The following is a 26,218-nucleotide window of genomic DNA, read 5'->3' as shown; positions in this document are numbered from 1 at the left end:
CTCAAGTCCAACATCAACACAACCCCACCGTGGCCCTTAAACCCTGGCCCCAAGTGCCATGGCCACACTTCTCTTGAACATCTCCAGGCATGGGGACTCCACCACCTCCCTGGGCAGCCTGTGCCAAGCCCTGATCAGCCTTGCAGCAAAGAAGTTGTTTTCCTCACCTCCAATCTAAACCCTCAGGGACTGAACCCCCCCAGGACAGGGCAGCTGCTGTGTGCTCCAGAAATGGCTTGAGGCAGAAGCTGCAGCTGGACACCAGCTGGGCACCCGCACCAGACACAGCCATGCCCAGTGCTTCAGAGGCCAGGAAGGGGTCAGTGGAACCAGTACCTGCTGCCCTCCACCCCAGGGGCATGATCCTCCTGCTGGGCACAGGCATGGCACGGGCATGGCAGCTGGCACAGCCCCAGTCTGCCGGCTCAGGGCAGGGCAAGGCTTGTCCGGGGTCATGGTGCCACACAGGCACCGTGGCCATGGTGAGTGGCACCACCTGCTGCCCACAGTGCAGGACAGCTGGATGCTGCCCATGCCCAGCGTCCCAGGCTGGCCTTGGCCAGAGCCAGCCCTGCTCCATGCCCGGGGTGGAGAACAGGCAGTGCTGCAGCCCCTCCCCCGGGCCCCAGATGGCAGGGCAGCCTAAAACCCACCCCCCAGCTGCCAGCAGGCTCATTCTCAGGTCACCCCTTAGCCTGGCATGGCTGCCAGCCACTGCCCATTTCTCCAAACCACCCTGAGCACAGTGCTGGCCCCAAGCCCCCCAGGGAGCCCCAAAGAAGCTGAGGCTGTGGCTTAACCTCAGCAGAAGGCTGGGACCCCCCCCCCCAGCAGATGTGCCCTGCCCAGCAAGGCAGCAGCTCAGAGCTCACCCTGAGGCCTCAGGAGGCAGAGACCAAGCAGGGTCCTGGCAGTGCCCAGAGCACCCATCCACACGCTTCCTGGCATGGAACAAGGCCCTGTGGCACAGTCCTGCTCCCTCTGTCCCTGTGCAGAGCTTGATGTGGCAGCAGCCAAGGCTCTGCCAGGGCAGAGGAGAGGAAGCAGTGCCCAGAGCATCCCATCCATGCTCTCCCAGGGACAGACCAAGGCCCTGTGGCACAGTGCTGCTCCCTCTGTCCCTATACAGAGCTTGATGTGGCAGCAGCCAAGGCTCAGCCAGGGTAGAGGAGAGGAAGCAGTGCCCAGAGCATCCCATCCATGCTCTCCCTGGGCTAGACCAATGTGGCACAGTCCTGTTCCTTCTGTTCCTATGCAGAGCTTGATGTGGCAGCAGCCAAGGGTCAGCCAGGGCAGAGGACACAAAGCAGTACCCAGAGCATCCCATCCCTGCTCTCCCTGGGCTACACCAAGGCCCTGTGGCACAGCCCTGCTCCTTCTGTCCCTGTGCAGAGCTTGATGTGGCAGCAGCTAAGCCTCAGCTAGGGCATAGGACACAAAGCAGTGCCCAGAGCATCCCATCCCTGCTCTCCCAGGGACAGACCAAAGCCCTGTGGCACAGTGCTGCTCCCTCTGTCCCTATGTAGAGCTTGATGTGGCAGCAGCCAAGGACACAAAGCAGGGGCCCTGCAGTGCCTGTGCACCCCACCCCCCCACTCTCCCTGGGCTAGACCCTGTGGCACAGAGCTCCCCGAGGTGGCAGCACCCAGCTCTCCACCCCAGCAGCTGCTGCTGGGGAGCAGGCCCAGCAGGGAGCAGCAGAAGCTGCTCCATCCCTCCCTTAGCTCCTGGGGGCTCTTTCCCCTGCCCTCACCCCGGTGCCAGCTCTGCCTAACAAAAGGCACAAGCAGTGCTTTGTGCTTGGAGAGAGAGGAGGGGGGAGGCCTGGGAGCCAGGTCAGGCCAGGCCCCATAATCCTCATCAAGGAAATGAAGCCATGCATTGATTTTTTTCCTTCCAGCAGGCTGCAAAAGGCTTGCATAACCTACTTACGTGCTGCAGAGCCACGCTGCCTGGCCAGCCCCGGGGCCAGGCAGGCAGCAGAAGCAGGAGTGGCATGAGCTGGGCCTGGACCACCCCCAGGGGGCCAGCAGATCTGCCCAGGAAGGTGCAGGGAAGGGGCACAGGGCTCTGACTGCAGGGCTGCAGCCCTGCAGTCAGAGCCCTGTGCCCCTTCCCCGCACCTTCAAGTGGTTGGCTGCAAGGTTCCACTGCTCAGCAGCCTGGGCAGAGCCTCCCTGCTGGCAGCAGGAAGGGGACTCCTCACCCCCTCCTTGCAGGCACACACCTCAGCTCTCCCTCCTCTCCACCCCCCTCACCCCACCCAGGAAAGAGCAAGGGGGAAGGAATAAAGAGCTGCCTAGAGAAGAGCTGCAGTGCCCCTGGGGGTGGCTGGGGCCAAGCTTCTGCCCTTCCAACCCCCAAGAGGTTGAGCTCTTGGGGGGTGGAGCTCTTCCAGGGCAGGGCAGCACCACTTGCCTGCCTCCCTTTCCCCAAGGGCTTGAGCAGCTCTCCTGGAGCTGCAAAGCACTTGGGGTGATTAAAGCAGAGGCAGAGCTGGCAGCAGAGTGAGACACAAGGAGCTGTGAAATGAGTCAGCAGGTCAGGCACTTGGTGGGGGGTGAGGGGGGAGTGGGGTCCTTGCCAGGAGGAGAAGAGACCAAAGTACAGAGGTGGATAAAAGGAGACAAAGAGAGAGAGGAATCATCTTTATTGGTGAAGTGTTACAGATGGAACAGCTCAAAGCTACCCAGCAAGGAAGGTGTTAGACTCCACTGAGCATTCAGCTGCTCTCAGGCTCCTGTCACATCCTGATGGCTCCAGAACAAAAGAGGCTGGGACTTGTGTCCCCCTCCCCCCACCCCACTACCACCATCCCCTCTTCACCCTGCCCCTACCCAAAGCAGCAGCTCCAGCAGAAACCTTGGCAAAGCCACCAGGAGCAGCTGGATCTCTCCCCCCCCAGCCCAGCTCCTGGGTGGGTGTTTCACTGAGGGGAGGCTCAGGAAGGAGCTGGATGGCAGCAGGGCAGGGGGAGTGGCACAGGCAGGCAGGGTGGCCCTTACAGGACAGGTGCCACCCCCCCCCCCACCAGGAAAGGTGCAGCCTTGCTCGGGTAGGAGATGCACAACCCCCTCCTAACCCCCTTGGGGCAAGCCAGGTTACCTGCAGAGGCTCTCCCCAGAGCACAGCCTCTCCCCCAGCCCCCTGCCCAGCAAGGCAGGGGGAGCAGAGGGGGCCAGGGACAGTGGCAGGCAGGTCCCAGAGGTGGGGGCAGGGTGGCAGAGCAAGGGAGGGGAGGTCAGGACAGCCCTGCCCAGCACACTCTGATCTCCCCAGAGCTAGGGGAGAAGATGATTTTCCCTCCCCCCCCCCTCTCTGCACCAACAGAGAGAACCTAGGAGAGAGCCAGCCAGTGACACTACCCAGGGTCAGGGGCTTACATTTATGGGGGGGGGAGGGAGGAGGGAAAAAACCCTCCCAGAACTCCTTTTTTTTATTAAAATAAAAAGGGGGAAGGGGAAGGGAGGGAGGGGGGGGGGGAAAAAAAGTGGATTTTAGATTCTACAACTTAAAAGGTTTCCTCAGAAAGTGAAGCAACTGAATTGCAAGGACACACTAAAAAGGATTCCTGGTGCTATTTTAACCCCACCCTACCCACCCCCACCCCCAAAAACCAACCCCAACAAACCCCAAACCCAACAAATTAGAAGGAAATAAAACTGTCCAGAGGAGTTCTTCATCTACAGATCACCTGGCAGCAGCAGGGGACAAAGAGAGAAAGAGAGAGAGAGAGAGCAGTGAGATCAGCTCAGCTGGAGCAGCGTGGCTCAGCTGCGCTGCAGGGAGCTGGACAGGGTCAAAGCTGGGGGCTAGGACTTGGCTCCTGCTTGAGCCTAGGGGAGGAGCCACCAGCCCTTCACCCCCGGGGCCTCAGCCCCCAGGGCCAGCACTCCTTCCTCCCCAGGGGCCCTAGCCCCCCAAAGCCAGCCCCCTCTTCCTGCCCCAGAGGCCCTAGCCCCCCAAAGCCAGCCCCTTTCCTCCCCAGGGGCCCTAGCCCCCCAAAGCCAGCCCCTTTCCTCCCCAGGGGCCCTAGCCCCCCAAAGCCAGCCCCCTCTTCCTGCCCCAGAGGCCCTAGCCCCCCAAAGCCAGCCCCCCCTTCCTGCCCCAGAGGCCCTAGCCCCCCAAAGCCTGCCCCCCCTTCCTGCCCCAGAGGCCCTAGCCCCCCAAAGCCTGCCCCCCCTTCCTGCCCCAGAGGCCCTAGCCCCCCAAAGCCAGCCCCCCCTTCCTGCCCCAGGGGCCCTAGCCCCCAAAGCCAGCCCCCTCTTCCTGCCCCAGGGGCCCTAGCCCCCCAAAGCCTGCCCCCTTTCCGCCCCAGGGGCCCTAGCCCCCCAAAGCCAGCCCCCCCTTCCTGCCCCAGGGGCCCTAGCCCCCCAAAGCCAGCCCCCTCTTCCTGCCCCAGAGGCCCTAGCCCCCCAAAGTCAGCCCCCTCTTCCTGCCCCCGGGGCCCTAGCCCCCAAAGCCAGCCCCCTCTCCCTGCCCCAGGGGCCCTAGCCCCCCAAAGCCAGCCCCCCCTTCCCGCCCCAGGGGCCCTAGCCCCCCAAAGCCAGCCCCCTCTTCCCGCCCCAGGGGCCCTAGCCCCCCAAAGCCAGCCCCCCCTTCCTCCCCAGGGGCCCTAGCCCCCCAAAGCCAGCCCCCCCTTCCTGCCCCAGAGGCCCTAGCCCCCCAAAGCCAGCCCCCCTTTCCTGCCCCAGGGGCCCTAGCCCCCAAAGCCAGCCCCCCCCTCCTGTGCCAGGGCCAGCCCCCCCTTCCTGCCCCAGAGGCCCTAGCCCCCCAAAGCCAGCCCCCCTTTCCTGCCCCAGGGGCCCTAGCCCCCAAAGCCAGCCCCCCCCTCCTGTGCCAGGGCCAGCCCCCCCTTCCTGCCCCAGAGGCCCTAGCCCCCCAAAGCCTGCCCCCCCTTCCTGCCCCAGAGGCCCTAGCCCCCCAAAGCCTGCCCCCCCTTCCTCCCCAGGGGCCCTAGCCCCCCAAAGCCAGCCCCCTCTTCCTGCCCCAGGGCCAGCCCCCTTTCCCCCCCCAGGGCCCCAGCCCCCTGCAGCAGAGTCCAGCACTTTCTTCCCCTGCTCTGCCTGGGCAGGGGCCACACTGCTGACCCCCAGAGGCACTCCCAGCAGCCCTGGCAGGTTCCCACAGGGCTCCTCATGGTCCATGCCTGAGCTCCAGGGCAGCCCTTCCCTCCCCTCTCCCCAGGTGCTGCGGGATGAGGCTGGGGCAGGAGCGTGGCTGCTCCTCCCAAGGAGCCCCTCTGCAGAGACAGGGCCTGCAGCTGGGCCTGAGGCCCTGCTAGGGCAGAGCTCCAGCCAGGTCTGGGCACCCTGGGCACTGGGAGGGGTGAAGAGCAGGCAGAGAGCAGCTGCCCCTGGGCACAGCACTCACCTGGCTCCCGCTCTCAGTTGGCGTTTCTCTGGCGGACGTTCTTGTCCTTGTGGTTGGTGGCATTGCTCTTCCTGCAACGAGGAGGAGGGGCAGTGAGGAAGGGAGAAGCCCACCCAGAGCCTCTCCCCCCCACCCCACTGGTGTCATTCAGATCCAGGTGATGGCCAAGATGAGATCAGTTACCAGGGCAGAGTCACTCAGACACGGAGCCACCCCACAGACATCAAACCACCCACGGGGGGCAAGCCCCCCACCCAGTGAGCCACCCCCTCCCTGGCATTCCCTCAGCAGAGGGGATTCCCCAGGTGGTAGCAGGGCAGATCTGGCTAGAGAGGAAGCAGCAGGCTACTCACAGTGGGGCAGAACCTCCATCATCATCTTCACAGTCAGGGCGAGCATGGAAAGAAAGAACAAACAGCATCAGGGCAGAGCACGTCCAGAGTGACCCAGAGCCACACTGAGCCCTCTGGGGGCTGCATGCCAGGCAGCTTACAGACACTTGGGATACTGCTGCCTGCACAGCACTGCACCCAAAAGGTCACCCCAGCCACAGGGGCTCTTGTTTCACCAGGGCCTGCTTCTCACCAGGGCACCACCAGCCCTGCCCCAGCTTTCAGCTGCTCCTGGGCCAAGTTTAGACAAGGCACAAAGCTAAGACACCAGCCCCTGGCAGGCAGCTGCTTCTGCTGGCCCAGGGGGAGCTTGGCTGGCAGGAGGAGACTCACCACCACACCTCCCACCTGGGAGGAGAGCAGAGCCACCACCACCTCAACCCCTGGCAGGAGAGGTCAGGTCTGGCCCCTCGTGAAGCCTCAGGCCACAGCCCGACAGCCCCAGAGGGCAGCAGCCAGGCAGCCCCTGCAGCAGCACTGCTGGGAGGTGAAGCCTGGTCAATACTGGCACCCTCTGCACCCTCTGCTCCCCAGGCAGCCTTTCCACCACCTGGGGGAGAGCCACAGGTCCACAGCAGCCACAGCCCCCACCCTGCAGCACCACCAGAGCCCAGACTTCCACACTGAGCTAAGGGGACCCCAGAGAGGATGCTCCAGGAGGGAGGATTTCAGCAGCAGGAGGAGGAGGAGGACAGCCTCCTCCCTCCCAGCACTGCAGGAAACCAGAACACACAACCCCACACTCACTACAGCTAAGAGAACCTCTGCCAACACGTGCCAAGCCCTGGGGCCTCTCACCAGCTCCTTGCAACTTGTCCCCCCCGCCAGAAGGAGGCTTCCCAGGCTCCCCTCACACAGGCTGGGAGCACTGGGGCTGCCCCAAGACCTGCACACAGCTGGGGAGAGGACAGATGGAGGCATGGCTGCAGCTATCCCCTACTTACCATGCAAGGTGGCAGCCAGCAGCAGAGGAGGGAAGAGTGGAAAGGTAACACCAGCAAGGACATCAGAGCACACAGGAGTCAGACTCCCCCCAGCCTGCCTCACAGGGAGCAGCCAGCTCACCACCACACACCAGCAGGGACAACATCTGTCCAAGCTGTGCCTTACTGCCCCCTCCCCTCCCAAGGGGGCAAAGGGACTTTCAGGGAGAGAGAGAGAGCCACTTCACAGCAGGAAAGCACAAAGCTGTGTGCTTGCCAGCCAGCTGTGATGCTGTACCCTCACCCACAAGCAGCCAGGCTGGAGAGCCCTGGCCAAGCAGCATCAGAACCCCAGGACACACATCCTGTCTTCATCTGCTGCAGCTCTGACCTGCAGCAGGCTGATGGCATCAGAAACCAGATCCCTGCACACAGGCTGAAGGCTGGGAAGGGTTTTGTTGGCTGGAAGATGCAGCTACAACATCCTGGAGAGGAGAAGGCTCTGAGGAGACCTAATTGTGGCCTTCCAGGATCTGAAGGGGGCTCCAAGAAAGCTGGGGAGGGACTTGTGAGGGGGTCAGGGAGGGATAGGACTGGGGGGGATGGAACAAAGCTAGAAGTGGGGAGGTTCAGATTGGTTATTAGGAAGAAGTTGTTCCCCAGGAGGGTGGTGAGAGCCTGGCACAGGCTGCCCAGGGAGGTGGTGGAAGCCTCCTGCCTGGAGGTGTTTGCAGCCAGGCTGGAGGTGGCTGTGAGCAACCTGCTGTGGTGTGAGGTGTCCCTGGCCATGGCAGGGGGGTTGGAGCTGGCTGAGCCTTGAGGTCCCTTCCAACCCTCATTCTATGATCCTAGAGAAGTCCTCTCCCTTCAGCCAGGGATGTCTGAGGGCAAAGCATCTGCTCCTGGAGCTGCTGTGAGCAGAGCAGCCCAAGCCCTGCAGCCAGGGGAGGGGGATCTGCTTCCAGCCCCTCTGCTGCACCTCACAGCACTCATCCTGCTGGAGCTGTGTGTGTCCCCGCAGGGGGCTGAGGGCCCTGGGCAGGAAGGATGCCGAGCATTTACACTTCATTGTTCCCGGGATCAGATAGGGGAGGGGCAGCTGGGCCAACACAATGCAGATCCCCAGATAAGGAAAGGGAGGAGCCGATGCTTCCAGAGCAGATGAACAGATAGCTCCGGGCTCTGGGGGTCAGGATGTGAGGGCCTGAAGATCCCAAACAGATCCTCCACCTGCACCTGAAGTCAGCTAAGCTCAGGCCTGTGGAGCCACTGACACAGGGCCCCCCCCAGGCAGGCAGCAGCAAAGCTCTTCAGGAATCAGCTTCTGAGCTGCCAGAGGCAGCCCCGTCCTGGAGACTCCATTCTGAAGCCCTCAAGCTGAGTGCAGAGCAGCTGCTGAGACAAAGGGTCAGGCTGACCTGGGCTCCATCTTATCTGGCTGCAAGATCCAAGGCACAGCTCTGCCCCAGGGCTGGCACAAACCCTGCTGCAATCACTGGCAGCTTCCTGGCTCTGGGGCATGGTAAAGGCTACCCCAGGGTTTTGGAAGTGCCCTGAGCAGCAAGCCTCAAACTAACACCCAGCTGATGGGAGCTCTCCCCAGGACAGGACCAGGGGCAATGGTTTGGAAGTGCAGCAGGGCAGGTTTAAGTTGGACCTAAGAAGGAAATCCTTCACACTGAGGGCAGGGAAAGGCTGGGACAGGTTCACCCAGGGAGGTGGTGGAGGCTCCAGCCCTGCAGATGCTCAGGATCAGACTCAATGTGGCCCTAGGCAACCTGCTCTGGTTGGGAGTGTCCCTGCTGACTGCAGGGGGGGTTGGACAAGACACCCTTGGAGGCTCCCTTCCAATTTGATGCAACCTGAGTATTTTGGCTGCCCCCACAAAGGCTGAACCCCAGCACCTCTAACCTCCAAGTGGTGAAGCTCTCCACAGGAACATCTTGGCTGTACCCTACAAGTTACTTGGTCTCTCCAGAAAGATATTGAGGCCCCAGCACCTCAGATCCATCTGATCAAGTTCTCCACAGGAACATCTCAGCTGCACCCTACAAGGTACTTGGTCTCTCCAGAAAGACTGAACCCCAACACCCCTAAGCTCCATCTGATGAACCTCTCTGCAGGAACATCTCAGCTGCACCCTACAAGCTACTTGCTCTCTCCAGAAAGACTGAGCCCCAGCACCTCTAAGGTCTTTGAGGCCCCAGCACCTCAGATCCATCTGATGTAGAGTGCAGCTGAGCTGCTCCTGTGGAGAGCTTCAAGTTACTTGGTATCTTCAGAAAGGCTGAGCCCCAGCACCTCAAGGATTCACCTGATGAAGCTCTCTGCAGGAACATCTCAGCTGCACCCTACAAGCTACTTGCTCTCTCCAGGAAGACTGAGGCCCAGAACCTCTAAGCTCCACCTGATGAAGCTCTCTGTAGGAACATCTTGGCTGCACCCTACAAGGTAGTTGGATCTCTCCAGGAAGACTGAGCCCAAACACCCCTAACCTCCCTGTGATGATCCTCTCTGCAGGAACATCTCAGCTGCACCCTACAAGCTACTTGCTCTCTCCACAAAGACTGAGCCCCAGCACCTCTAAGGCTTTGAGGCCCCAGCACCTCAGATCCATCTGATGAAGCTCTCCACAGGAACCCTACAGCTGCACCCTATGAGCCACTTGCTCTCTCCAGAATGCTGAGGCACCAGCACCCCTAAGACTTGGAGCCCCCAGCACCTCCAACCCCCACCCGACAAAGCTCTCAACAGGAAGATCTCAGCCGCACCCTGGAGGTCACTTGGGACTCTCTCCTGAGCGGCTTCCCTGCCCGGCACCTCTTACCGTCCGGCCCACCCCAACCTTACCGTCCAGCTCCAGCAGCCCTCCCCCGTGCCCGTCCGGCAGCCCTCTCCCCTGTCCCCGTCCGGCAGCCCCCTCCCCTTACGGTCTGGCACTCCTTCTCTCTTACCGTCCAGCACTCCCTCCCCTCCCCGTCCGGCAGCCCTCTCCCCCTGTCCCCGTCCGGCAGCCCCCTCCCCTTACGGTCTGGCACTCCTATCTTACCGTCCAGCACTCCCTCCCCTCCCCATCCAGCAGCCCCCTTCGCCCCTCCCCATCCAGCAGCCCCCTCCCCTTACGGTCTGGCACTCCCTCCCTTTACCGTCTGGCAGCCCCCTCCCTCCCTCACCGTCCAGCACTGGCAGCCCTCCCCTCTGCCCGTCCGGCACGGGCAGCCCCCTCCCCTTACGGTCTGGCACTCCCTCCCCTCCCCCTACTGCCCAGCACTCTTTCTCCCTTACTGTCCAGCACCGGCAGCTCTCCCCCCCCCCCCCCGTCCAGCAGCCCCCTCCCCTTACAGTCTGGCACTCCCTCCCCTTACCGTCTGGCAGCCCCCTCCCTCCCTCACCATCCAGCACCAGCAGCCCCCTCCCCTTACGGTCTGGCACTCCTCTCTTACCATCCAGCACTCCCTCCCCTCCCCGTCCAGCAGCTCCCCCTCTCCCCGCCCCCAGCCCCCTCCCCCCCTCACCGTCGGGCAGCTCGTCGGGCTTCCTCCTCTTCTCGTAGATGAAGATGATGGTGACGAGCACCAGCACCTCGGCCACGATGCCCAGGAAGGGCCAGAGGGCGGCCAGGCGGCTGCGGACGCGCAGGCTGAGGGCGGTGCCGCCGGTGCCGTAGGCGTTGGTGGCGTTGCAGTGGTAGTCGCCGGTGTCCTCCTCGATGCTCAGCTTCAGGATGCGCAGCTCGGTCTTGTTGCCGCTGCTCTTGATGATGTACCTGCCCGAGCCGTTGGCGATGGGCTGCGGGGAGCGGGGGAGGAGGCACAGTCACAGCCGGCCCAGGCAGCGCTGCCCACAGGGCGGCTGAGAGCGGCCAGGCAGAGAGGGGCCTGGGGAGAGTGGTTGATAGTAGGCTGAACATGAGGCAGCAGTGTGCCCAGGGGGCCAGCAGGAGCAGGGAGCTCATCCTGCCCTGTGCTCAGCACTGTTCAGGCCACACCTGGAATCCTGTGTCCAGTTCTGGGCTCCTCAGTTTGAGAAGGACATTGAGAGACTTGAAGGTGTCCAGAGAAGGGCAACAAAGCTGGGGAGGGGTCTGGAGCACAGCCCTGGGAGGAGAGGCTGAGGGAGCTGGGGTTGCTTAGCCTGCAGAAGAGGAGGCTCAGGAGAGTCCTCATTGCTCTCTCCAACTCCCTGAAGGGAGGTTGTAGCCAGGTGGGGGTTGGGCTCTTCTCCCAGGCAGCCAGCACCAGAACAAGAGGACACAGTCTCAAGCTGTGCCAGGGGAGGTTTAGGCTGGAGGTGAGGAGAAAGTTCTTCCCAGAGAGAGTCGTTGGCCACTGGAATGTGCTGGCCAGGGAGGTGGTGGAGTCCCCATCCCTGGAGGTGCTCAAAAAGGGATTGGATGTGGCACTTGGAGCCATGGGTTAGTTAGTCAGGAGGTGCTGGGTGACAGCTTGGACTTGAGGATCTCTGAGGTCTTTTCCAACCTTGTTGATTCTATGGAAAGGGCTCTCAGAGCTGCTCTCAGCCTGTGGTTGTAGTGCTACAGAAACCCTCCTCAGCAGGGTGCTGAGGAGGCTGCTTTGAAAGAGCTAGGAGCTGCTGGGATAGAATCATGAAGTCCTCTTCCAGCCAAAACAGCTCTAAGCTCAAGTCCAGCTGTCAACCCAACACCACCATGGCCATTAAACCCTGTCCCCAAGTGCCATGGCCACACATCTTGAACACCTCCAGGGATGGGAACTCCATCACCTCCCTGGGCAGCCTGTGCCAATCCCTGACCACTGTGGCAGCAAAAAAATTGCTCCTCATCCCCAGCCTAATCCTCCCCTGGCACAATTCCAGGCCATTCCCTCTCCTATCACCTGAGCCTAGAAGAGACCAACCCACAGCTCACTGCAGCCCCTTTTGAGGAAGCTGTAGGGAGCAATAAGGTCTCCCCTCAGCCTCCTTTTCTCCAGACCACACCATCCCAGCTGCTCCTCCCCAGCCCTGTTCTCCAGCCCCTTCCCCAGCTCCATTGCCCTTGTCTGGCCCTGCTCCAGCCCCTCAAGGTCCTTCCTGGAGCGCGGGGCTCAAACCCAGAGTACTCAGGCTGCGGCCTCACCACTGACCACTGCTCTACCCCTGCTGCCCACAGATGAGACCCTCCACCTCTGTGCAGGGAAGCAGGGAGGGAAGAGCAGCAGCCTCTTACCTCCTGACCAGCTTTTCTCCAGACCCAGTAGTCAACAGGGGGGAAGGAGGCACTCTTGCAGGTCAGCACGCCGGTGTCCCCCTCGTTCCCGTGCTCAGACTTCTTGTACGCCGTCACTTGTGGTGCAACTGTGGCCAGAGACATCACAATCAGACCCAGGGAGATGCACCCCCTGCAGCTCACCTCACCAGAAACCAGACCCTGACTCCCCTTGAAGAAACTGAGAGGTTTGTCCCCCTTGTTGGGCATTCTTTGAGCAGCTTGCTCTAGCAGGACGTGTCCCTGCCCGCAGCAGGCAGGTTGGAACTAGGTGACCTCCAAGGTCCCTTCCCACCCAACCCATCCCATGGTTTTCAGAGCTCTCCCATCAGAGCTGCTTCAGGAAAGGTTTGTTCACCAGGCATTACTCCTCTCCCATTCTTCTTGTGGGAGCATGTCCACAGCAGAAGGCTGATTCGATGCAAGGCCCAAGAGGTGACCTTACAGAGCTGCCTGCCAGAGCAAGCCTGGCAGCAGCAGTGTAGGAGCCCTGCAGCCCTATCAATAAAGGGCTAGAAGCAGCTCTTGGAGGCACTGGAAAGACTCCAAAGCCACATGCTCAGCAGAGCAGAGCTCCCCCTCCTCAGAAGAAAACATGGAGTTACCTGAAACATTCACTTGTGCTTTCACCACTGGGTTTGTTTTGTAGATGCACTCATAGACACCAGAGTGCTCCTCCATATTCCCCTCAATCCTGTCAAAACCAGGATGGCAGATGACCCATCAGCACAAGTGACTCACCCATCATCAAGAGACCAAACCCCACACCCATGGAACACCACCTGGAAGCCTCAGCCATCCCCTCCCCAGGCACTCTCTCCCATCCCAGCCCTGCTATTTCCATTCCATCATCTTCCTGCAGCAGCTCAGCTCTCCACCTTCCCTCCCCCACACTGAGCATGGGGCAGCATTTCACCTCCCCCAAGCCTGGGGATCACTGACACCTCCTGATCTTGGAATCACAGAATCAACAAGGTTGGAAAAGACCTCAGGGATCACCAAGTCCAAGCTGTCACCCAGCACCTCCTGACTAACTAAACCATGGTTCCCAGTGCCACATCCAGTCCCCTCCCAAACACCTCCAAGGATGGGGACCCCACCACCTCCCTGGGCAGCACATTCCAGTGGCCAATTCCTCTTTCTGGGAAGAATTTCTTTCTCCCCTCCAGCCTAAACCTGCCCTGGCACAGCTTGAGACTGTGTCCTCTTGTTCTGGTGCTGGGTGCCTGGGAGAAGAGACCAACCCCCACCTGGCTACAACCTCCCTTCAGGGAGTTGAAGGGAGCAAGAAGGTCTCCCCTGAGCCTCCTCTTCTCCAGGCTAAGCAGCCCCAGCTCCCTCAGCCTCTCCTCACAGGGCTGTGCTCCTAGACCCCTCCCCAGCCTTATTGCCCTTCTCTGGACACCTTCAAGTCTCTCAATGTCCTTCTCAAACTGAGGAGCCCAGAACTGGACACAGGACTCAAGCTGTGGCCTAACCAGTGCTGAGTGCAGGGCAGAATGACCTCCCTTGTGTCCTGGATCCCCACACCCAGCAGCTTTCCCCCCCCATAAGCCAAGGCCATCAGGGCCTCTACTACTCAAGACCTGGACTGTTAGCTGGATGAGGAAACCCAGGAGCAGCAGGACACCCTCTCCAGGCACAGGGCCCTGGGTACCCTTCAGAAGTGCCCAACTCCATGTTCCTCTTTCTTAGAGCCATAGAACTGTTGGGGTTGGAAGAGACCTCAAGGATCATCTGGTTCCAACCCCCTTGCTCCAGACCTCTCCCCAGCCTCACTGCCCTTCTCTGGACACACTCAAGTGTCTCAATGTATCTCACCACCCTCACTGGTAAGAGCTTCCTCCTGCTGTCCAACCTAAACCTGTGTTTCAAACCATTCCTCCTGAGCACCAACCATACCCTGGAGGCAGCTTCCCAGCCCAGGCTCTTGAAGCAAGCAGCTCACACCCTACAGAGCAGAGCCCAGGGCCTGAGGTGCACCACCCAGGACACAGCCAGACACCAGCCCTGCAGCTCACCACTCATGGGGGCCAAGAAGGACAAAGGGTTCAGAGGGAAGCCCACTGAAACCCAGGCCCAAAGAACCTGGGGGTACTGGTCGATGGCAGGCTGAACATGAGCCTGCAGTGTGCCCAGGCAGCCAAGAGGGCCAATGGCATCCTGGCCTGCATCAGGAACAGTGTGGCCAGCAGGAGCAGGGAGGTCATTCTGCCCCTGTACACTGCACTGGTTAGGCCACACCTCGAGTACTGTGTCCAGTTCTGGGCCCCTCAGGTTAGGAAGGAGGTTGACTTGCTGGAATGAGTCCAGAGAAGAGCAACAAAGTTGGTGAGGGGCTTGGAACACAGCCCTGTGAGGAGAGGCTGAGGGAGCTGGGGTTGCTCAGCCTGGAGAGGAGGAGGCTCAGGAGTGACCTTATCACTCTCTACAACTACCTGAAGGGAGGTTGGAGCCAGGTGGGGGTTGGTCTCTTCTCCCAGGCAGCCAGTACCAGAACAAGAGGACACAGTCTCAGGCTGCACCAGGGGAGGTTCAGGTTGGATGTTAGGAAGAAGTTCTATACAGAGAGAGTGATTGCCCATTGGAATGGGCTGCCCAAGGTGGTGGTGGAGTCACCATCCCTGGAGGTGTTCAGGAGGAGACTTGCTGGGGTGCTTGGTGCCATGGGTTAGCTGTTTGGGTGGGTTGGATGTGATGATCTTGAAGGTCTCTTCCAACCTGGTTTGGTTTATTCTAAAACATCAGGTTTGGTTTATTCCAAACCACCACCCCCCCCCCCCAAGCTGGGCTGCTCCACGTGCAGGGAGAGCCTCTCCTCCTGGCCCCCGGGGTCACAAAGCTGCCACAATGAGATTTAGCGGATTAGGCTGCAGCCTAACACAAACATCTCATTCTGCAGCTCAGTGATCCCTGCTGGAGGGAAAGGGGCAGGCCAAGGTTTGGTGCCCACGAGCTGAGGTGGGACAAGAGGCTGTTTGTGGAGCTCTGCCGTGCAGAGCGCTTCCCACTCCCCAAACGCGCGGGGGGAAGGAATTGAGGTCACGCGAGGGAGCCTGGGTTATAAATACTTTAATCCTCTCCCAGCTCCCTGTTGCTATGGGGAGCCAGGCACGTCGGCACTGCCACACAAAGGGACATGATGCCTCCACAGCTGCTGGGGCACTGCCAGCTGGGCCCTGGCTGCAAGCAGAAGGGGAAGGCTGGCTGCGTGCTGGCGGCGCGGCCGGGGCCCCCGCTGCCCCTGCCCGCCCCGGGCCCTACAGCGGGTTGGAAGGGACCCCCCCGCCTCAAAGGGCATCCTGCCCAACCCACCTGCAGCCAGCAGGGACCTCTGCAACTACAGCAGGCTGCCACATTAAGTCTGACCTTGGATGTCTTCTGCATCCCTGGGCAACCTCTTCCAGTATAGAATCAACCAGGCTGGAAAAGACCTCAGAGCTCACCGAGTCCAACCTGTGCCCCAACACCTCCTGACAACTACAGCACAGCTCCAAGTGCCACATCCAATCCCCTCTTGAACACCTCCAGGGATGGGGACTCCACCACCTCCCTGGGCAGCACATTCTTTCTGGGAAGAACTTTCTCCTCACCTCCAGCCTCACCTTCCCCTGGCACAGCTTGAGACTGTGTCCTCTTGTTCTGGTGCTGGGTGCCTGGGAGAAGAGACCAACCCCCACCTGGCTACAGCCTCCCTTCAGGGAGTTGGAGAGAGCAAGGTGGTCTCCCCTAAGCCTCCTTTTCTCCAGGCTAAACACCCCCAGCTCCCTCAGCCTCTCCTCACAGGGCTGTGCTCCAGATCTCTCCCCAGCCTCATTGCCCTTCTCTGGACACCTTCCAGTGTCTCAGTGTCCTCAGTGCATCTCACCACCCTCACTGTGAAGAGCTTCCTCCTGATGTCCAGCCTAAACCTGTTTCAAACCCTTCCTCCTGAGCACCATCCATACCCTGTTGGCAGCTTCCCAGCCTGCTCCCTAACAACAGTTGGACTTTGGAAAGTTACATAACCCCCAAAGGCAGGGACAGCACATGCTGGAGTCTCTCGTTCCACACATGGCCTCTGGGGAGCAGGGAGCTGATGCCCAGCCCAGAGCTGGGGTCCCCAGGAGCTCTGTGGAACAGCTCTAGGAGTCCCAGCCATGCTGCACCCAACAGGCCAGCTGAGCCCAGCTCAGCACTGCAGACACAGGAAGCAGCAGAACTTCTTTTACTAGGAACTTCCCATTTCTCCTCTCTTTTGCCTCCTCCCCATAAAGGAGGAAATTTGGGCCCTCCCAAAACTGTGTTTAGCTCAGACTGTGCCAGGGGAGAGTTAGGTTGGAGAGGAGGAAAAATTTCTTTGCTGCAAGAGTGGTCAGGGACTGGAACAGGCTGCCCAGGGAGGTGGTGGAGTCCTCATCCACCCCTGGAGGTGTTCAAGGCATGTGTGGCCATGGCACTTGGGGACAGGGTTTGATGGCCATGGTGGTGTGGGGTTGAAGGTTGGACTCAACCTCAGAGGTCTCTTCCAACCCCAAACCATTCTCTGACTCTGTGATCCACCTCCTGAAGTGCAAGGCAAGAGGGCAGGCACTCAGCTTTGGGTTCTGCTGGCAGGAGACAGAGTGCCTCTGGCAGAAAGCCTGGGCCCCAGGCTGAGGCTGCCCCCTGGCCCTGCCCCACACTCACGTGTAGCTGGTGGAAGTGTCTGAGTCGTCGTCGCTCTTCAGGACCTTGTCCCCGTGCACCCACCGGTGGCCCTCGATGCCAGAGTAGGGCCCACTTATGTTACAGGTGAGGACCAGCTTGCCAGCAACTATGGCCACCTGAGTCTTGATGTCTGGACCTGCATTTGAAACAGTTCAAGCCAAGTTAACCTGAGGTACTCGAGGTCTGTGTGCCCACCCGAGAGCCTTCCCCACAGCCAGCCAACCCCACAGCTCCTCAGCCCTCTCACAGCTTCCACTTACCTCTGCAGGCAGTTTCCCCACCACACCAGCACAGGAAGCTCAAAAGCCAGGTGACTGAGGCCTGGTTGCACCTAGGGATAGCTGCTGGTGCCCCTGTGCTGCTCCCAGCACAGGCAGGGCCCTCTGCCATGTGCTCTGGACAGTTCCAAGCCTCCTGCTGGCCCTGCCATGGGCACAGCCCCAGCAGTGTTCAATAAGCAATGGAAAAGGTCAAGCTCTGAAGGGCAGAGCAGAGCTCTCTGTGTTTAGGAGCCACCACCCCCCCCCCAGACTGAGCACCAGACACCTCCAGGAATGAAATGGGTGGATGGCAGCAGAGACCCTCTGTCATGAGGAGCAGCAACCAGACAGTGTGTGAGCTGTCAGCCCAAGAGATTAGATTCCTCCAGGCAGGAGAGACAGAACCATGGCTCCAAGAAGGTCCTGGGCCTCCACGTGCCAAGCAGCAGTAAAATATGCAACCTAAGATGACTCAGGCATTTCTCCTGATAGGAGGAAGCCCCAGAACACAGTGACACAGCCCTGGTGGTACCACAGCTCCTACCCTTCACCCAACCTCAAAAACTCCTGGAAGGAGCCAACTCTGCAGGATGCTGACAGGCACTTGGCTCTTCCCTCCCACCCAAGCTCCACTGGAAGGAGGCTCTGCTGGAGCTCTGTGCTCCCTGCCACGTTCATGCTGACCAGACTGCCACACTGCTACCTTCAGGCTGGGTGCCAAGGCCTCAGCAGGAGGTTAAGGCACCCTCAAACCAGCCCAGCTTTCCATCCCTGGAAGCAGCCACCCATGAGCTCCCCCCCCAGCTTCGACCCCCACCTCCCCACCCCCATTCCCCTCCCTCCCCCCAGCACTAAGCAGAGGGAAACGAGTCACTTCCACAGGACAAGCAACTACATCAGGACTGCTGCACACAGACAGGGCCACTTCAAAAACGGTTGCATCCAGAGGCTCAAAGCAGCTTTTGTTCCCCCACAGCTTGAGGTGGCAACGAGCAGGAAAGCAGAGCTTAAAGCAGGGCCGGTCACCGGAGCAGGAGCTGGACGAGCTGCCAGGGCAAAGGACCAGTTTGCCAGTGGTGGTTAGGGCAGAGTCTAGGCACAGAATCAAGACTCAGTTCTGCAGGCCAGCAGCAGGATTTGGAAGCACTCAGGAAGGAGCAGGAACGTTGCAGGTCTTTGGCTCCAGGAGGCAAAAAACAAAATACACCACCACCACCACCACCGGTTGAGGGATTGCCGGGAGGGCCTTCGGCTTGGGAAGCCACAACCCTTTTTGAGCAGGGCCGTTTCAGGTGGAGTCACAGGTGGTGAGGGGAGATGACAGAGGGTGGGAGCTCTCTCTTTCTCTGTTCTACAGCTTGAGGGCAACGGGGGGAGGGGAGGGGGGGGAAGGTGGGAGGGGTGAGGGAAGCTTTGGAAGCCACAGGACACGGGTGCGGTGAGGGGGAGGGGTGAGCACGGCAGGAGACTCGACACTAATGTGCCAGCGAGTGCCCATGGAGGAGGGGGGCCCTCGGGGAGGGGGTGAGGGGGGATGACGGGAGGGGCCCACTCACGTTGGATGACAAAAAGGTTTGCCTGGGAACGGATCCACTTGACTTTGGGGCTCTTCGACAAGTGGTTGCGGTCGGGGTCGTTGCTGGCCCGGCACTCGTACATGCCGGAGTCGTCTGCCGTGAGGTCGGCAATGGAGATGGTGCTGGTGGAGTGCAGGTTGTAGGTGGCGTTGATTTTGACACGGTCCTGCCGTGCCCCATCCCAGAGCTGAGCATAGGTCTCATTGGGGTCGTTGCCCTCAAACCACCACTGGATCTCGGGGATGGGGCTGCCGACCGCCTCGCAGTGCAGCTCGACGCTGTCCTGAGTCAGCCTCTTTTGAGACAGAGGCGACTTTATAAAACCAGCTACACGGGTACGGGAGAGGGATTAGTGCAAAGTGTTAGTGCAAAGCAAAGAACTCACCCTCGACAAGCAGAAAAGAGGCGAAAAGGAAACGAGTCCAGCCGCTGCGGGGAGGCCACACGCACAAAGAAAGCCTTCAGACCGCGGCGCTCTGCGCTCCCTTCCCCGTGCGCCGCGCAGGGCTGGAGGGAGGCAACGATCCCAAGCGATGCTCTCCCTCCCTCCCTGTCACCCCCACCCCGTGTGACCCCCCTGCAAACCGGCACAGGGGACTTCCGCTGCTCAAACAAGAACCCCCCGCCCCGAGGCATCGCCTGCCCGCTGCGAGGGCCAGCGGCACAGCAGGCAGCGCCGCAGGGAGCTCCCCACGGCGGCCCCGCAGCATTCCTCAGCCCAGCGTGAAAAGGGCAACAGAGTTTTGTTGCAAGGGCTTGTCCACCCGCCCCGCTGGCCTCCCCCCCGCCCCCCTAGTTTTAGCAGCCCCTAAGCTCTGAATGTGTCCATCCCCTCCTTGCTGCGCATAGAATTAACCAGGTTGGGAAAAGACCTCGGAGATCATCCAGTCCAACCTATCACCCAGCACCATCTGATCAACTCAACCATGACACCAAGGGCCTCATCCAGGCTCCTCTTACCTCCAGGGATGGGGACTCCACCACCTCCCTGGGCAGCACATCTCAGTGGCCAGCCTCTCTTTCTGGGAAGAATTTCTTCCTAACATCCAGCCTAAACCTCCCCTGGCACAGCTTGAGACTGTGTCCTCTTGTTCTGGTGCTGGGTGCCTGGGAGAAGAGACCAACCCCCACCTGGCTACAACCTCCCTTCAGGGAGTTGGAGAGAGCAAGAAGGTCTCCCCTGAGCCTCCTCTTCTCCAGGCTAAGCAACCCCAGCTCCCTCAGCCTCTCCTCACAGGGCTGTGCTCCAGACCCCTCCTCAGCTTTGTTGCCCTTCTCTGGACACCTTCAAGTCTCTCAATGTCCTTCTTAACCTGAGGAGCCCAGAACTGGACACAGGACTCAAGGTGTGGCCTGAGCAGTGCTGAGCACAGGGCAGGATGAGCTCCCTGCTCCTGCTGGCCACACTCTTCCTGCTGCAGGCCAGGATGCCCTTGGCCTTCTTGGCCCCCTGGGCACACTGCTGGCTCATGTTCAGCCTACTATCAACCAGCCTGAGGCTGGTTGACCATAACCTGGGGGGGGGAAAAATCTGGGTCCTGGGTACCCCCCTCTGGCTGCCCAGGGGACAGAGTGTGCTGCCAGTGTTGCCCTGTGCTGGCCCTGCTGTGAGGACTGCTCTGCCCTGTGCTCACACTTGCTCCAGGGCTCTGCTCACCAGAGACATTTTAAGCACAGTATGAAGATAACTTCTTTGGAGGGGGCAGAGGGAGGGGAGGAATGTCTTACAATGTGTGAGATGAGGCATGGCAGCGAGGGAACGATGCCTGGACCTGGCTCTCACACAGTGAAATCAGACTTCTGCTCTCAGGGCAAGGGAGGTCTGCAGAGCTCACTCAGCAATCGCCAGATGAAAGGGCAGGAGAGGAGCCGCGGGGCGGGCTGGAGCTGCGCTGCTCCCCCGCAGGCAGAGGCTGAGGAGTCAGCTCTCCAAAAACAAAGACAGTCCAAAGGTGGATCCCTGAAGCACTGGACTGTGGAAAGCTCCACTGCCAAACATCTTCAGGCTACCAGCCAACACAGCAGGGCCACCGTGACCAGCAGCAGCCCCCCACCCCTCAGGCACAGCCTGCCCAAACCGCGGCCAGGAGCGCAGCAGGGCCCCCGGGAGCCACTCTTGGGGGAGGAGGGGGCAGGAAGGGAGGTTCTGGCAACATTGCTTCAGGAAAAGCCATCACCCGCGGGCCGGGGTCACTTACGTGACTCAACCCCAGGCGCGCCGAAGGAGAACTCAAGTTAGGAAGAACTCATTAAGCTTGCAACACGCTTCCTGCACAGACTGCACCTCAGATGTGCCCACAGCAGGTTCCCAGAGCATCCAAGAGGGCTTCCAGGAAATTAATTTGCTCTGCTGCTCAGAACTGACAGCTCAGGACTACCTCCCAACCCTCCACATCAGTACCATGAGGTAGAAGCACGACGGAGGTGGGGTGGGAGGGAGCATTTTGGGTGGGTTTGGGGGGGTCTGGAGGTGTTTTAACACAGAATCCTACCACCAGTTCTTGTGAGCAGAGAAACAAATCATGGTTCCAAATCCCAGTTTGCTGAAGCTCCAGGAAAACCACCAGTGAGGGAGTCTCAAGAGCCCCCAAACAGATCAGCTCTGCATTTCTCAGAGGGGAAAAATGAGCTCTCCATAGTAAAATCTTGACAAGCCTGGAAGACTAAACACACCTGGTTGAGGAAGGCAAGGCCTGACCCTCACCCCAAGCCACTGTTAGAAGGTTGATGCTGAGCTCTTAAAGAGATATGATGGAGGTCCCCCCCCAAAGGCACATGGGGAGGGTAACCACCAGCTTTCCTCAGACTCTTCAGCTTCCCTCCCAGAACAACCAACCTGCCTGTGCCAGATGGTTTTACCACCACAGGCCTGCAATTAAAACACTCAAGAGTCACAGAGTGGACTGCAGCAGCACTTGTCAGAGCCTGTCCCGTTCTAACCACCACCTGCTTCCAACTGGGGAGCTTGGTGGAGGGGAAGACCCAAGGAAGGTGTGCAGATAGGAGGTGATTACTGCAAGCTGACCAAACATGCTGGTGGGGCAAGGTTATTTGCTCCGAGTTAGAGGGCACTTTGGGCAGTTCAAACAGGCTGCAAGCACCTTCTGCCTTCACGTGGGATTAATAACCTCCCCTCACCCCCATCCCCCCCACCCCAAAACAGATCAGGCAACCAAAATCCTAACACTCAGGGCTGATGAGAGAGCCAGGGGATAGAAGAGCACAGGCACCATCACCACGCTGCCATCAGTCAGAGGCTCAGATGTTTTCCAAACGGTGAGGGGCTGAGAGCTGAGCTCACAGACCCCAAACGTTCTTCTGAGCAGCCTTCTCCTGGGTGCAGGGCTGTGCCCGATGGAGGGGGACAACGCTGAAGGCAGACAAGACCAGATAACGCTCTCCAGAGTAACCTTCAAACTTAAAAACAACCTCCCCCTAACCCAGCAGAAGGAGGAGTCCCCAGGGTGTAAACAGCGTCTGGAACCCAGGGACCAGCCGAGCCTGGCAGGAGCCTGCTCCAACCCACAGCGAACACTCCCCCCCTGGCCTGACCTTTGTTTCTTGGCCTCAGAAGGGGATAGCTGAGGCTCCGACCCTTTTTGCCAGTTGCAGTTTAAAGGGATCACCTCTCCCGGAGTCTGTTCCACGAGGCTAAAATCTAACCACTGCTGAGAGGTTTCACCTCCGGTCCCCAGCTCTGCTAAGCCCAGGAGTCACCGATGGCGACTCGCGGTGGCTCACGGCACACTGAGCCCAGGAGCCCTACAGCCAGGGCAGGACACGAGGGTTACACAACCAACAGGCCTGCAGAGCAGAGGCTTTTCAGACCAAGGATAGAAACAGCCTTCTCCACATCTCATTGTGTGACAATCCCTCAGAGGAGGGATGGCTCAAGGCAGGATGGCAGAGGCAGCAGCTGGCATGGGCAGCTTCGGGTTGGTTTATGAAACTCACACTGTACCCCAAAAATATCAAGTTTAGGAGAAGGCTCTGCCTTAACCCCCCAGAATTAAAACCCAAGGAAACACTGGGAGTGGATACTTTGGTCACTACCTTTGATTTCCAGGAATCCTCCTGCTCTTTCACCTCCATTCACTGACCGTGGCTCAACTACACCGAAGTCAGTTCGACACCACAAACGGGCTACGAAAGTTTGAGTGCTCGACACGCTAAAGAGCCAGGAACGAGACCCTACCACTCACTTCACCACCAGCACCTCCTGCACCAGGTCTGAACCAGGGACTGAAGAGTCCTCCGGGCAAAAACCCATCATCCTCATCATCTTTGCGCGTGTGTGACCCCAGACGCCAAGCTCCGATGCCAGCTCAAGCAGCGAGACACCGCAGTCAGAGCACACCGCAGCACGCTGGGCTCTCAAAGACCCAACAACAGGCTCCTGCAATTCCCTGCTCCCCACCCCTCATCACCCATGGCCCCGGCCCAAAAGCAGGCATTGTTTCCTCCTCATTAGGGGATTATCCACTTAAGCACCATGTGAACATCTTGGAGGTTTTAAAGCCTCGAGATCTCTTGCTCCTCATAAGCCCCCCTGGAAATACCCAAGGGAGCGACTCCGAGAAACAGAAATTCCTCATTTTGTATCTTAGAGGAAAAACAGCTCAGCTCCATTCCTCCTTCCCCGGGGAAGCGATGCTAAAGGGATCGGCCGAGGCTCCCAGCAGAGCCCGGGATCCGCCTCAGGCGATCCTCGGGTTCCAGCAGGGGCTCGCCCGGCTCCCTCGGCGCCGCTTCACCGGCTCCGCTCCGAGCCCCGCGGGTTAGCCCGCCCCTCCCCGGCCCCGCCCGCCCGCCGTGCGACGTGCCTCGCCGCAGGCCGCCCTCGCTGCCGCCTGCTCGGCTCCGGCGACTCCACCGGCGGCAGCTCCAGCACTGCTCACCTCACCCCCGCCACCGGCGGCGCCGCCCGGGCCCACCGCGGAGCCCTACCGCCCTAAGCACCTCCCTCTGCCCCCAACCCTCCGGAGGGATCCCCCTATAGAGCCAGACTCCCTCCCTCAGAGCCCCGCAAGGCCTCCCCGGGCAGCCTCCCCTCGACGTTCTTCCCACCACCTCTCCTCAGGCCCTCACGGCCTAAAACGGCCCCGGAGCGCCCGGAGAGCCGCGGTACGGCCGAACTCACCCCCTCCCCGCTTCCCCCCCCCCCCAGCCATCCCGTACTTGTCCCCGCGGCGCCGGTGACCATGCCGCTGAAGAGGAGAAGCGCCAGGAACCCGCACGGTGCCACCATGCCGGCCGCCATCTCCGCCCGCGCTCCGCGTCCCGCCGCACCGCCCCGCTATAAGCCCCGCGCCGGGCCACCGCGGAGGGAGCGGGGCCAGGGCTGGCCACGCCCCAATCGCCACCCTTTGGCCAATCGCAGGCCGCTCCGACGAGTTGTCCCACCCACCCCGGCGCGGCCAATCAGAGAGAAGAGCTGGCAGAGCCCTTCATCCCCTTCTAGCCCCCCGCGCGTAGAGCCGGTTCGGGCCGGTCCTCCTCGGCCACGCCCCCCGGGCGGGCGGACAGCCAATGGGGAGGCAGGGAGAGGGGACGGCGGGCGAGGAGCGGCGGCGGGGCACCGGAGGGGGAACGCCGAAGGTATCGGAGCGGCACTGGGGACGGCTCCGCGCTGCACCAGAAGGCTGCTGGTGGGGGGACACGACTGCATGTGCCAGGGCAGAGGTGCGGCCCGCGATGGCGGGGGCCTCGCTGCCGTTAAAAACACCTTTGAGAGAGTTTCCACCCGCCAAGCCGAGGAATACTGCGGTATGGCGGGGAGCACCGCGGCGGGGATCCACCGGCCGGGCACGGGCACGGCACGGTCCGGCCAGGCGAAGTACAGTCACGCCCAGGAGCCACACCGAGATGCTGAAGTGGGCTGTGCCCTACACGTCTGCAGCCTCGCAAGGCACATGGTGGGCAGAGGCACGGGGAAACCCCCGGGTGGCTTTTACGTCCCCAGGCAGGGCCCGCCCGGAGTCGCCTCGCCCCCGCCATGGCCGTACCGGAGGCTGTGGCCCTCGGGGGTGACGCGGAGCCGCCTGCGTCCCCGCAGCGGGACACGTGGGAAGGGAACTGGCCGGCGCCTCCTCAGCGCAGCGAGGGAGGCTGAGACAATGGCTCCTGCGAGCAGCAGCGGGGCCTGTGCCAAGACAAACCAGCAGCAGCCTCTAGAGAGGGCCCCAGGGCTACCTGTGGTGCGGGTAAAGCTCCTGGCCCCAGCAGCTGGGCCCGAGCTGCACTTTCCCTTGAGGCCAGGAAATGCTGAAGCTCAGCGCCCAGCCCAGCTGGGGCTGCCTGATAAAGGCGAGAGGCCGCAGCAGGCGATGGCCGAGCACGGGTGGGCGCTTTGGCCCTGGGGCAGCTGGAGCAAGGGGACCTCTGCAGAGCTGTGGCTCTGTCCGCAGCTCTTCCCCCACCTCGGGAGCTGACTCTCGGCTGACCCAGCCCCGGGAGCCAGGTGGAACACTCACAGCCGGGGGTGCTGGGCAGGGGGGCAGGAAGAGCCGAGACAATGGGGCTGGTGGCGCCAGCTCCTGCCGTGCTCTCCGCAGGGATCTGCTGGCTCTTGTGAGCTGCTGAACCCTCCTGAAGCGTTTCTTCCCACCCCAAGCACCGTATCTGGCCCCAGCATGTCCTGCCTGGCTGCCCAGTTCTGCAGGGCCAAGGGTAGGGCCATGCAGGATAGGTCGTGGTGCCACTGGGTCCGTGGGGGCATCCTGGGGGCAACGAGGAGGGTCACCAGCTGCAAGGAGCCAGGGACCTTGCAGTCCTGCCTGCAGGTCCCTGCATTCACAGGGACCAGCCAGGGTGGGAAGGAGCTGCTGGGGGTGCATGGAGCAAGGAATAAAGAGGGGTCTGACTTTGAGCCAGCAGCTGGGCTTGCTGCTGCTCTTTGCTGGCTGGTTGACCTTGGAAGCCGTTTGCCAGGCCTGAATAAAGTGACAATAATCCTATTCACCTTTTAACCTCATTTCCTGAGGCAACAAAGCACATGTGTGTGCCACGTGTGGGGCCCAGGTGTCACTCAGAGCCTGATCCTCTTTGCATGGCTCCTGGAGGAAGTGAGGGGAATGTTCCTCCTTACTCCTCAGAGCTTTGCCCAAGGTGCAGGGGCCCTATGGGGGTCACAGAGGCAGACTGCCAAGGTCTCATCCCTGCTACAGCCCCAGGGAACTGGCAGCAGAGCCGACCTGCCCACTCCAGCAGAGTCAGACAAGGGACTGGCAATGCCCCTTGGCTGGAGCAGGCAGCTGGGAGCTCACCACAGCCCTGCAAGCTCACATGTCCCAGCCAGTCCTGGCCTGTGGGCTCAGGGCACACCCAGCTGCACCCACATGAGAGCAGCCACTAGGCCCCAGGCACCCATCAGGCACCCATTTGCTACAGCTCTGTGCAGCCAGGTGCTGCCTGGGCAGGTTTGCTGTGGGCAGAGGTTGCCCATACAGCACAGCTGGGCTTGGGGCAAGAGAGGAAAAACCACCTCAGTGCAGAGCTGGAAGGTGATGAGAGCTCAGCAGAGCCCAATGTCCTGCCCAGGCAGAGACCTTGGCCCTGGCTCCAAGAAGAGGCAGTGAATGCTGCACTGGGAAGGGCAGAGATGTTCTCTAGGCCAAAGGCAGCCCAACCCAGACACTCCTGCTTGCTTTACAAGCTTGAAAAGGGAGAAAAGAGAGTTCCTGTGGGACTCCAGGCCACCCTGCAGCCCCCAGCCCTGGGAGGGCAGCAAGTTTGCCCCACCTGGAGCTGCAGGGCAGGAGCTGGTCCACAGCTGATA

At 60.9% G+C, this 26,218-nt stretch overlaps 1 protein-coding gene across 1 annotated transcript; it reads right to left on the bottom strand.

Annotated features, from left to right (window-relative positions):
- Positions 1-2,633: 2,633 nt before the first annotated feature.
- Positions 2,634-23,742, bottom strand: BSG (basigin (Ok blood group)). The gene is made up of 9 exons (XM_068156198.1): positions 23,620-23,742; positions 18,421-18,768; positions 16,584-16,740; positions 12,521-12,609; positions 11,877-12,004; positions 10,204-10,477; positions 5,727-5,751; positions 5,374-5,444; positions 2,634-3,694 (listed from the first exon to the last, which is right to left on the bottom strand). Exons 1-8 carry the CDS (start codon positions 23,699-23,701, stop codon positions 5,387-5,389), a joined length of 1,161 nt encoding a protein of 386 aa, XP_068012299.1. The 5' UTR covers positions 23,702-23,742; the 3' UTR covers positions 2,634-3,694; positions 5,374-5,386.
- Positions 23,743-26,218: the final 2,476 nt, after the last annotated feature.

The sequence above is a fragment of the Melanerpes formicivorus genome, unplaced genomic scaffold, assembly GCF_026170545.1.
Source record: "Melanerpes formicivorus ecotype bairdi unplaced genomic scaffold, bMelFor1.0.p_v2 SCAF_34, whole genome shotgun sequence".
NCBI lineage: Eukaryota > Metazoa > Chordata > Aves > Piciformes > Picidae > Melanerpes > Melanerpes formicivorus.
This window is presented reverse-complemented; position numbering and strand designations above follow the sequence as displayed.

Bases quoted from the DNA above. Each gene is read 5' to 3' on its own strand.
- BSG (XM_068156198.1), bottom strand. From the start codon at position 23,701: ATGGCGGCCGGCATGGTGGCACCGTGCGGGTTCCTGGCGCTTCTCCTC. The intron at 12,610-16,583 runs GTGAGTGTGGGG...TGGTTTTGACAG, and splicing joins GACACTTCCACCAGCTACAC to GATTGAGGGGAATATGGAGG. The intron at 10,478-11,876 runs GTAAGAGGCTGC...CGCTCCCCGCAG, and splicing joins GGAGAAAAGCTGGTCAGGAG to CCCATCGCCAACGGCTCGGG.